Here is a 12,259-nt window from a genome sequence, read left to right on the forward strand (position 1 = left end):
AAGCACCATCCAGGCTGAGGATTTTGTTGAACTCAGAATGAAATGCTGGCCATTAAAAAACCAACCAGGACTGTGAGGAGTTAGGCATTGGAAACAGATGCACATGTTTATGTAGAGTCATTGCTCCACAATGTGATGGATCACTTGTTAAACGATAAGTGGTTCAGAGAACTGGTGAAAGAACTCAAGCCTCTTCTACATTATGGAATTTCAGGCAGAGCCCATTGAGACTTATTGATCAAGGACTGTTGTAACCATAAAAAAAAAAAATTCTCTCTCATGCTAGTAAAATAACAATAATTCAGGTCTATTCATCTCACAAGTAGACGTTTTAGTGCTGATTAGTGTGGGTAAGTTAAAATATTGCCATGGGTTTAGATCATCAGTTTTCAATGCCTTCTGAACAGACCCCAAAACCTCAAATAGTTTTACAGGGTTCTCACTTTCTACAGAGATCCCAACCATGTGTCTTCTGCAGTAAACAGGGAAGGACACCAATGTTCTCTTCTTAAACATCATCAGGGCACTTTTGTGTCTGATGAAGCTACTGCAAAGGTCTTGTTCATTCAAAAGGGATATGGAAGACCAAGCCTTATGCTCATTCTTAAACCGATAAAGCTTGCAGTAAGCACACAATGTGTTGAAGTGTCCAGCAGCTTCTGACACTTCTTGGATGCTGGTAGTAAGTAGGAGGTCATCCATCCCAGCCCTGGGAAAGCATTTCTGCACGTATGGCTGTTCAGCATGTCACTGAGGGCTGCCTGCCATCACACTTCAAAATTATTAGATCAGAAGTTAGTGCTCCAATGGTATTTAGAAGGGGATTTATCTTTTTTTTGGTCTAGCAAAAGCTAAAAGGATACAAGGCAGCCATCCAACTTTCAAAAATGCATGAAATTCAGTGGTTTTATAGTGCTTTTAGAAAGGAACGGATTTGAAGCAGAGAAAGCCATTACATATCCCCAGTTGTGTTCATTCCTCTAAACAATCATTAAAAACAGCCCAGGTTGAGGGGGTTTTTAAGGGAATGCTTTAGCTCTTCTGTGTTATTAAGACTACTAATAGAGGCTGCCACTGCTGTCTCCAGGAAAACAGACAAATTTTTTTTCAGCTCTTCCCTGAGCTTCTTATAACAAGTGCTGGTGATCAATTAGCTAGTTCATTAAAAAGTTACACATGATTTTATTGAGGCAAGCAATTCTGAATCAAAGAACCCAATTTGGAGCTCTAGGTTGAAGCACATAATTGGCATGTATTTTAGAATTGCTGTTAAAGCTATAAAATAAATTTACTAGGGAAGGAATGGATCCAAAAACCCTAAAGGAGGGAATATGTTATTTGTATGACTCAGTGTTACAAATGGACTCATTTAATACTAAAATCTTATCTATATTAAAACAAGTATCTGAAATAAATGTAAAGGTTCTTTGACTTAACTTCTTATGCAAGAAGTTATCCTTCATCTGATAAAACATAAATTACCTACAGGATTATTGCATTTCTTATGACATGACTTTCCTTATTGCTATCAAAGATGTATTTTTATAAAATCACCTAAGTTTAGTTGAGAAGTTGCCAGTTTGTAAGCTTTATAACAGAATTATATAAATATGTTCACGATGTTGTTGAGATCCACTGTGATCCTGGAGTTAAAGCCCCAGTTCAATAAACAGTTTTGCATGCATGATTTAGTGGGGAGCCTCACACACATGCAAGTAGGACATTGCTGAGCATTTTCAGGGTGAAAGAGTGCAAAGTGTATTATTCAGAGGATGTTTTAGAAACAGAGATACTTTTTCGAGTTTACAAGGAGGCCAAATCTTGAAACTCAAAGAAAAGAGTTTGGGTTGAGAAAACTTTATTTTAAATGCTTGGAAAAAGATGTTATATGGTGAGTTTTGCAAGTTTTCTTTAAGAAAAAGAAAGAAAATTTTGATTTTGAATTGAGATATATAAACAATCAAGTCTTAAATATATTAAAATGTGCATAGAAACTAGATTCTGTTATAATTGGGATTGCTTGACTGGCACAATGTAAAAGCTTCTGTAGCTGATATTGCTCTTGGACTTTGTGTGATGGCATTGAGGCATTTTTTTTCAACTATTAGCCTTCCCAAGAGATCTTTTCAGACAAAATGTTATGCACCAGCTCTTATTTGAGTGTAAGCCTATTGAATAGCATTCTTCTTTCTGCCAACTTGGCAGCAAGTTCTCGTGCTAATAAAAGAGGTTACCCCAGATAGAGATCCCAGATGTGCCTGAACTACTTTTATTAGGACTATGGAGGGACTCAGTGTTTCCTTCTGTTTTCAAAAAAGGTGTGGACTTGCCTTCATAATTGCCCAAAGAATTGCATCACTAGAATTTTTCTCCTTCAAATTGAACAAGATTTTAGGATGTGTTAGCACAGAAACACTGATGTTCAAAACAATGAATGCCTTTTGCCACAATAAAAATGTTGGCTTGACCCTACTGAATGCTGTGAGAGAGGAGAAAATTGCAGTTTAACCTTGAGTTAAAAGTACCTTGGTTTATTATCTCATATAAATGAGATTCAGTATCATGATCAGTAACAACTGATGTTCCTCAGAGCAGCAGTATGCCTGTGGCATGTGTTGTCCTTGACTGTAATGTGAATTATTCCTTGTAGAGAACTATTATTGTACCTAGTGATAAAACCACTAGAGTGATTGCCTGATATGGGGCTATTTTAGACTGGAATTGTCAACAGCAATATTCTTCTTATTTTTTAGTGCTGTTTGATAATTAGCAGTTTAAAAAGAAGTTATGTTGTTCAAATAATCTAAATACCTCCATTCTATTTACTTGAATGTGCCAGCTGCAGTTTGGAAACTGAAAGAAATAGGATCCTCTAACTGAGATACTTAGTAAAATAATGTAGTTTGTTAAACTCACTGTTGCTCTCCATAAATCATAACAATAAGAAGTTTACAATCCTAAATCATAATCTTGATTTTCCTTTCAAGGCCACAAGCTTCATGTTGAAATTTTTATTGTTGTCAAGATGTGAATAGAGAAAATAAGGTTTCAATCAGAATAATTCATTGCTTGCTTTTATTGTTCATCTTATTATTGAATTACAAGAAATGAATGGTGCTCTAATATCTCGTCATGTCTCTGCTTGACTTTTGTTGTAATTGTGTCAGATATAAAAAAAGAGCAACACATGATAGTATTTCATTTCAGATTTTCAAAAGCAGGGTTTAACTCAAACACTCACATTAGTTTCAGTGGGCTTTGGATCAGGCACAGGGTTAACAGCTTATTTTTCAAACAACTAGAAAGAGGTGTAAATGTCAAAGGTGATAGCTATACTGTGAGTTCCATAAACTACAAAAAAAGTTACTACTAAAGCTCTATTTTTCCTTGGTTTAACAGCTTCTATGAAAACAGTGTTAATAAGTATATCAGGAACAGTATATAATAATGAATCAGAGACGTAAAAAAAACCCTTTAAAATTCCTTTTATATAATAATTGGAAAGTTAAAAGTGACTTAAAATCCCTGACTTCTCATGCTGTGATGTAAATTGTATTTTTTTTAGGTTCCAAATTCAAAGAGGGAAAACTGATCCAACCAGTTACAAGAGCCTGGGGGACTGTTTTAGGACTATTTTCCAACGAGAAGGGTAAGAGTATATGTTTTTAAAATTGTCATTTTTATGCAACCTTTCTTAATCACCCATTTTCCAGACATTAGATCCTCTTTATATTCCACTCTTTTTTTTTTTTTTTTTTGCAATTGACAGAATTTGGCAAACGTCATCTTACATAACGAGCACAATTTGAAAAGTCTTGATTAGTCTAAATGAGACTCATAATGCCAATTTTGGTTGTTCTAATAGGTCGAAGAATGCACAGCTGGGTAGAGACACTGGTGCAAACCCTGCTTCAGCACCAGAGCAGGATGGCTCCATCAGTGTATTGCTGTATCCTCACTCTTGTGTCTTATCCTGATTTTCCAAATCAGCTCAGGCTGAGCATATCATTTATTTACAAGCTCTGATGAAATGGCACTCCCAGTTACCTGTGGCAGACAATATTTCCAGGACCTGTGTAAGCAAAATTCCACAGCTTTCCAGTTTGACAGAATGTGGAAAAAAAGAGTTATGTTCATCAGTTACTTGAATAAGGTACCACTGCTCTAAGCCTGAGCTCCTCTGAGGGAGCTGGGTTCTGATCCAGAAAGGCAGTTAAATATAGGCTTAATTTTATGAGCAGTCCAGTTAAAGCCAGTGAATGTAATGGGATCAATCATATGCTTAAAGTTAAGCCTGTTATCCACGGGAGCTCTTTGGAAGCTAGCCTTTAATCAAGGTAACTTTAATTAGTAAATCCCAGCTTTGAGTAGCTGGCAGGCTTTCCATAAACTTTTTTAATACAATAGAAACCCAACTTTTTATGTTTCTTTTTTTTTTAATCTGTATATCACAGAAACAGTTTTGTTGCAAAAGACCTCTGAGATCATGGAGTCCAACCTATAGATCATGAGTCTAACCTAAATATTCATCAAAATGGAGCTGTTCTTGTATACATTGGCACAGATGATGGGTATGGAGGCAGCATAGGGGCAGTGAGATCAAGACTTCTTGCTTCCACAAGCAGAAAAAGCAGAGGTGAGATGAGCAGTGAAAATGAATAACTAGAACAGTTGTATTTCTTGCAGTGAGATTTAGCTTAGCTGTAAGTGCATCCATATAGAGCTGGAGGGTTTGAAATGAGGAAGTAGGGACATACAAAGAAGGAAGGAAGATTATTGAAAGGAAGTTGAAAGGAAGATTGAAGGAATATTGTTGAAAGGAATTTGTCACAGCTACCCTTATTATTTGTAAATTCATTTTGTTGGGAGATAAATTTTGTGGGTTTTTTTCACTGCAATAGACATTAAAAAGCTTAAAATCTAAATACAATCCCCACAAATTATAATCTGTGGCTTCTGGGGTTTTTTGGGCTGAGTTTATGTTAACTTTTATTGCTTCTCAAAAGAAAACCATTGAAGTATTAATATTTACGAAAATGTCGAACTACTTTTAAATAGAAAACTAGTTTCAATATTTAAGTCAGTGAGTATGAAAACAGGATTTATATCATCCCAATTCACTAGTATTTTTCATATCTGGAGAAAGAGTCTAAATCAAGAGACATCTTCCATGTTAATTGATTATTCTTTTTTTTTTTTTTTTTTTTTTTTTTCCTATGGAATCCTTGTGCCCCAATACTGGAACTAAACCAGGATATTTTAAATGATTGTACCAAATCATTAATCTGGGAGCAGCAAAATGAAGATGATTACATGAAAATATGGTATATTCAAATCACAATTTAGCAGTGGACTGCACAAAAATTCTGTTGGGCAAGAGCTAATACAGAGTTTTATTTGCCTGTTTCAAAAGCAGTCAATACTGATCTAAACCAAAAAGAAAATTTCATGAATACCTTTTTTTCTTCAGAAAGTTAGACAGAGGCAGAAATTCACATTTAAATAAACACCAGTAGTAAACACTAGGAAAAAAAAATGGGATAAAAAAATCTCAGAAGAACTATAATGTTAAATTTCAGATAAAAATAAGAAAATAAATCAGTAAATCCTGAAAAACCTGTCTGACTCCATGAGTCTTTCATTCCTGTCTGCACAGGTTGTCTGGTTCTCTGGAGCATGGTGATTACGACAACTGTGAAGGAAGTGAGGGTGGAATGTGAATTATTTTAGTTTGTGGAAACCTTTAATCCTGATAACCCATTCCGTGTGTGACCACAAAGAATATGCAGAAGAGAGCCCAAGAAAGGGCTTCACATTTAGATACTAAGCAAATGAAATCAGTTTATGAGGTGTTCAAACTCAAGTGTGTAAACATGTGAGGAGAGTTTAAGAAACTCATTTATGCCCCACATTTATTTCATATTGGCAACATGAATCACTGCCAATGGTTTGTGGCATTTTCTGGATGTAAATTTACATATTTACATATATGTAAATCTATGAAGAGCTTAGGCATAAAGTAAAGTGAAAAGAACTAAACTAAGCTTAAAAGAGTTTAGGCATCTTTCTCCAGCACCCTGAATTCCCTTTTGGCATCTGTGATTTTATGTTAAATTGACTAAAAAAAACCACCTAACTAAATAAAGAAACACAGTGGGAAAAGCAGTGTTACTGATGGCCTGTCCCTGAAAATGTTTACATTTGGGAATATCACTTATGCTGATTTGTACTTATATTTTTTGGTAGTAGCAACTAAGGTAAGCCAGAATGTCAAAGCTGAGGTCGGGTGAGACGCTTCATCGTGCCTTAATTTTTTGATCTTTGTTATGTTGTGGTTCAGTATGCAGAATCAGCCTAGGAAATATTTATTTTTATGAGCCCATATGCAAACGTTGCATTTGCTGCAGTGGCTCTTACTGAAAATCAACCAGGAGTATTGTTACCACTGTAGCAATGTGGTGATTTCAGGGAAAGCTTCTTCATCACAGATAACAGCCAGAATTCTTTAACCACCCCTCTGATCCCTCTGATTTTGTCCTCATTACAATGAAAAGGACAGAGGAAATAACTATCTCACCATTAACAGGACACTGTCCATTTCAAAGGATCTGAAAACTCCTTTATCACAAAACTCTAGAAATCTTTTAACAAAACAAACAAATACACACAAACAAGGACAAACCAACTAACCAACCAACCAAAAAACCCAGGAAACAGTCCTACAAAAGCTCCCTTCCCCCAAACTTTGAGTGTCTCTTTAGCTGGAAATAAATTTTCTTCATGGGGAATTAAAATCATCAAAGAAGGATCAGTCCCTTGAACTCTTTTCTTGTCTTACAAGAAAACGGGAGCCACAAAACATAAAATTTAATTGAGACTCACTAAACAAAGGCTCAGTCGAGCAGAGCATTGAAGGTCACATAACTTTCTTTTAAAGGGAGGAAGAACTATTAACTTCAGGGATTTTGTGGACTTCTTTTGGGAGCATCCAGTCACTACCAATTGCACAGGAGCTGCAGTGGTGGGAATCCACTCAGGTGATAAGCAACTTCTGCTCAGCTGGATTTGCTAGGAGCCATGCAGTAAAGGTGCTCTGGTTTCACTTATGAGATGATGCATGAATTGACAGATCTTTGACAGTGAGGTAAACCCACCAGGAGTATATCTGTTTATTGAGGAGTGACAGCTTTATAGCCAACATAAAAATAATCTGATGCTTATTGGGGAAAATGTTTGGATACAGGATTAACTCAAACCATTAATAGAGAAAACTTCTCCTTCTCTGTAGATCCTACAAATAAGATGTTAGATTGTGCTAAATGACTGATTTTTATATCATCGTGATCTTCACCGCATTTGTATTCACTTGGGGTTTTTTTTGGATGGTGACTTAAGTTGGAATTTGAAATGTAAGAATAAACCAATGTTCTAGCTGCGTGTGTATGTTGTATCTATATTAAAGACACATGGTGTTGTGTCTCATATTAAGAATGGAAAATTATGCCCATCTGCATTGTCTTAATCTGCAGTTACAGCATTAAAATGATGGATGCTTTTATTTCAAGTCTGTAAACAACTTTGTTCTTATAAACTTGGATTTTCATGGGCTCATAATTTTAACAGAAAATGTTCTGGCTTATAGTTGGGTTTTTTGGGAGGCACTCAGTCAAGAAACCTGTTACTTTCTCATTCATTTGTTAACTTGCCTGCAGTAGGAAGGGTAGTAATGTCCTGGATTCCAGTTTTATAATTCAACACTTCAATAAGTTACAGTTTAAAGTGCTTGTTGGCTTTTCTTAGGGCTGGATGGTCCTGGGAAAGTGCAAAACACAATTGTCATTAATTTCAGACTTCATTACTTCTGCTGAGTTATTTGATTATTTATGTTTAATTTGCTTTGGGAAGGAGCAATTACCTCCACATTTACACAGTCAAATAGCTTTATAATTATTCCTGTCTTGTTCTCAGCACCACCTTACCACTCTCTTGTACCTATAATTGTCTGTACGACCACACACACACACCTTTTCTTTTAATAAGCAGCACCCTGACTCATACATTAATGGGATTAGGTTATAAAACTGCACAAAACTTGTCAGCTATGGGTGGAGTATGTGGGAGAACAGCCAAGACTAAGCAGAAGCTGGATGAGTGCAGAGTCATCAGCAAACATGCAGAAGCTGGAGGGCTCCTGGTTTGTGTGATGTCAGCAATCATGCATCAATTAAGGAATTTATTAGCACTCTCCTTTGTCTTGCCTGGTATGTCACAGTAACAAGGGTTTGAGAGACTGCAGCAGTGCCCTTGAGGCTCTCCCACCTGGCTCCAGAAGACAATCTGTTGATGCTAAATGCCAGCAGGTCAGGGAAGGAGTTGGCAGCCGTGCAGGCAAGCACCAGTCTCTGCCACTCACCAACATCATCACTGACCATTCCTGCTCCCAAATAAGGGCTGCAAAAGATAAAAATACTGTCTTTCACTTGAAGCCTTCAATGAAATTTCCAGCCAGGAAAGTGTGATATTGTCAGTTATGCAAAATCATCCCTTTTCCCAGTGTGCATTTATAAAGGAGACATTAATTTCCAGTTACTGGAGGCATAAATTCTTGTGGTAATGAAAGATCAGACTTTAGGCTCTGCCTTCAGTGCTCTGAGGGAAGCAGAAGTTGTAGATTAAGATGTTATTTCACACACACACAGAGCTATCTGCCCCACTCCTTAGTTTATTAGCACTTCAGAGCAGGAGGAGCAGAAGTGGAGGAAGAGGAAGTGGAAGAAGAGGACCCATGATTGCTTGCTGCATTCAAGAATCTTATTTCTTAGCAGAGACTCACCTACACTGACAGTTTCAGAAACTGTGATCTTGCAAACTGAAGTACAGGTATCTTTTCTGCCTCCACTTCAGGAACAGTAACTTCCACCTGAGCACTGAGGAAAATCTACTAGCACTTGAACTTCAAGAGGAAAAAAATCTATATATAGATCCATTTCTCTTCTAGTCCTGATGGCCTGTCTCACACTTACAGACACAGAATACTTGTACCAGTATTGCTAAAGTGAGCCTGAAGATGCCAAAAAAAAAAGCCCTACACCACCAAAATGTCTATCTGTATATGTCTTGATGCATTCCTGCAGTTCATGGTATATTGATAATTTTTATTCTTTTCAACTGTCATGTTGTAGAATTATTCTGTGCATCACATTATTCTACATTGGCATCTTCTTGCCATACTGTTGTGTTTGTTGCAGACTTCACTAAAAACCTGTAATTTAGAGTATCACAAATAATTGTCACATTCCTGTGTGAAATAATATAATTCAAAATGTAAAGTTTCAATTAAGTTATATAAAAAATTGTTGAATTGAGAACTCTAATTGAAATTATAAAGGACAATATAGTGGCTTAAACTGGGAACCTGTGTTAAGTCTGCTGGTTTTCATGAATAAAATTAATGTCTTAGGGCTGAATCTGTGAGCCCTTGTTCTTGCTTTATACATCTTTAAAGAAGAAATTCTCAGTGTTAGAAAAGCTAGTATTTCTATATTTTCAGGGAATATGAGCTTGAAAAATATAGGTATGGACATTGCAAGATCTCATAATGCAAAATTACATTTATCAACTGCTTAGTCAGTACATTTATTTTTGAACCCAACACTCCTCAGCAAGTGCCCTCATGCCTGTGCATTTTGGAAGACAGGATCCACATAACCCTGTGGAAAATTTGTCTCACGTATCTGAAGTGAAAAGAAAAATGATGCCGTGGCATAGACTAGGTGCCCCACAATCAAAGAATTTCAAAATTTCTTCTAGATAATTAGCAAGAGTTTCTTTTCATAGTCCATGACATATATATGTAAAGTAATAGATCTTCTTCCCCTAAAACTATTCTTATGCCAATTACTCTTACTTAACCCCTTGGTCTATATAGACCTGTGTGCAATATCTGGTCTTACTGTTTTCAGTTTCATTTCATTGTCTTTATTTTATCTGGACTTGTGTCTTAAAACCATCATTTTTATTCTTACTCTGAATGGGTGCTGAGCCATAAAATTTAAATGATGATATAGCCTTGAATAAAGTAATCATAAAGACCACTTTCAAGATTAAAGGAATGCGTAAAATTTGACTGACAGAATTTCCCTGATAATTTACTTTAACATATTGATTTATAATATACTCAGAGGATTTAGATCAAATATGGCCACAAAGAAGATATCTTTTGTGTATTTATATGAAGGCGATGCACATTATGCTTTCTTTTTTTATATTACCAGTTCTTAATCCAGTGCCAACAACTCTACGTGGCTGGATGCTTTTGCAAAACTAGTGAGTCACAAAATAAAATACAATATTTGCTCATTTAACCAATGGCTCTCCACTTTGCAGAAGAAGGAAGCACCTTTATCTCAAACTTACAGATGGGATATTGATGTGAAAAGAGAGTCGAGTAGAGTCAAGTAGGTCTGGACTGGAGCTTGTACTCAGGTGGTTCTCCCAGAGCAGCCCAATACCATGTTGCTGATTTGGCCCATGGTATGGCCTTAATATGGAAGCTCTGAGGAACATGCACTGCACACAAAATTGCATTCTTTGATCCAGGTTTCTAATTCAGAAGCTTTCTGAAGGCTTAACCAGCGGCTCATTTTATGAGGTCCTTGTCTGAGGGCATACGTGGAGGTAGCGGCAGTGTGGTGGTGCATGTTTTGGATTTTACTTTGCTTGTTCTGGTATTTGAGTTATTTCCAGAAAGTTTAATGTAAAATGGGTTGTTCTTTGTACCCCTCTCCTGTTCCTTTCCCTTGGTTCATCCTCAAGTTGTTTGTCAGATATTATTTCAGTGTCAATCATTAGTTATATAACACTCTGGTTCTGTCAGTCACTCTGGGGCCTCTCCCTGAGTCCAGAAAATTCCAAGAGAGGCGTCGAGTGGTTGGGCACAACCAAGAGGATCCCCTCCCATTTGGTTATAATTTGATGTTGCACCTGTAATGTCATGTTAAAAGTCACTCCTTACTTTTCTGTTATTGGTTTGTCGCTGTTCCCCATCCCTGATACCCACTCCCCTTTGTAAGTTGCTCCCCTCACGTTCTCAGGGTCTCTCCTGATACAGAGCCCTGGGGTGAGGATCCCCCTGATCCAATAAACTCTGTAGCCCTGTTTCTGAAGAGTCCCACCTTTTCTCTCCTGCCTTCACCACATCCCTGCTCTTGGTCAGCCAAGAACCCCCAGTGTCATCGTGGGGCAAGGGCTGGCTGAGCCAGGTGACACAGGCAGCCACGAAACAGGTTTAGGCTGAAGTGGATATCCTGAGTGCAGGGCTAGCTCCCTGTTCCTGGAGCAGACTGTCTCCAGAGTCAGCAGTGTTTACTGATGTTACTGTCATGAGGTTCTCATCATCCTATTCAAGCAAGAATTCTCTGCTTCTGACTGGAGGTTCCCTACCCCCATCTTCATATGTTAACACTTGAAAACATAAAAAAAATGGCCTTGGAATGTGAAAAACTTTATGTGTGTAGCTGTCTGAAATACAGTGAAGTTACAGTGGTGTAACTAAGGGCAGCATTGGACTAACCACATTTTTATTACTGATGGACGCACATTTTACTTGCAAAATTTAATCTGGTATATATGGCAACGCAGTAAACAAGAACACTCTTTTAAAGAGAATCATGTGCTTTAAAGATGAAACACATGCTTATTTATTTCCCATAGGAACAAAACACAATAAAATCATGTAAATCTTAAAAGAATCTTAGAAGTAAACGGGCCAGACGTTAACTGGCATTAGTTATTATCATTTCCTCAGGCCACTGGAGCTACACTCACACTGGGTGTCTGATCTGCATTTTTTAAAGCTTCGAATTGTTGTGGGTTTTTTGCAAGTATTTTCATAATCATATATTTTTAATCCTAAAGATATGATGTCTCAAGTGTCTCTTGAGTTTTCTAATACTATAACATAAATAGAACTCACTATATTAGTATTTAGGGCAGTAGCTCCCTGGAATCAAATTACTGCATCATAAGACGCTCATATTAAAGAAGTAGAAAGATACCTACGAGAATTGTTTGCAATCCATTTTAATCTATCTACTCAGAAGGTAAATGGAACTAAATTGTTTAGTTCTTATTATTTTAAACATCCAAAGATATTTGTTATTTTGCCCTATTAGGTTCCTGATGGTTTCAAACATCGTGTTTAAATGTGATGTGATAATTGTGCTTGTGATAAACCTTCTATTAGGTGTGGTGTGTGGAA

General features: G+C 36.9%; 1 protein-coding gene across 3 annotated transcripts in view; it reads left to right on the forward strand.

The window, feature by feature from the left end:
- SLC25A21 (solute carrier family 25 member 21) overlaps positions 1 to 12,259 on the forward strand; it is a 236,696-nt gene that overhangs the window by 172,293 nt on the left and 52,144 nt on the right. For all 3 annotated transcript variants that reach the window (XM_066322092.1, XM_066322093.1, XM_066322094.1), the window contains exon 3: positions 3,566 to 3,649. In XM_066322092.1, coding sequence (XP_066178189.1) covers positions 3,566 to 3,649 — 84 coding nt within the window. The remainder of the gene's footprint in view (positions 1 to 3,565; positions 3,650 to 12,259) is intronic.

This window comes from Sylvia atricapilla, chromosome 6, assembly GCF_009819655.1.
Source record: "Sylvia atricapilla isolate bSylAtr1 chromosome 6, bSylAtr1.pri, whole genome shotgun sequence".
NCBI lineage: Eukaryota > Metazoa > Chordata > Aves > Passeriformes > Sylviidae > Sylvia > Sylvia atricapilla.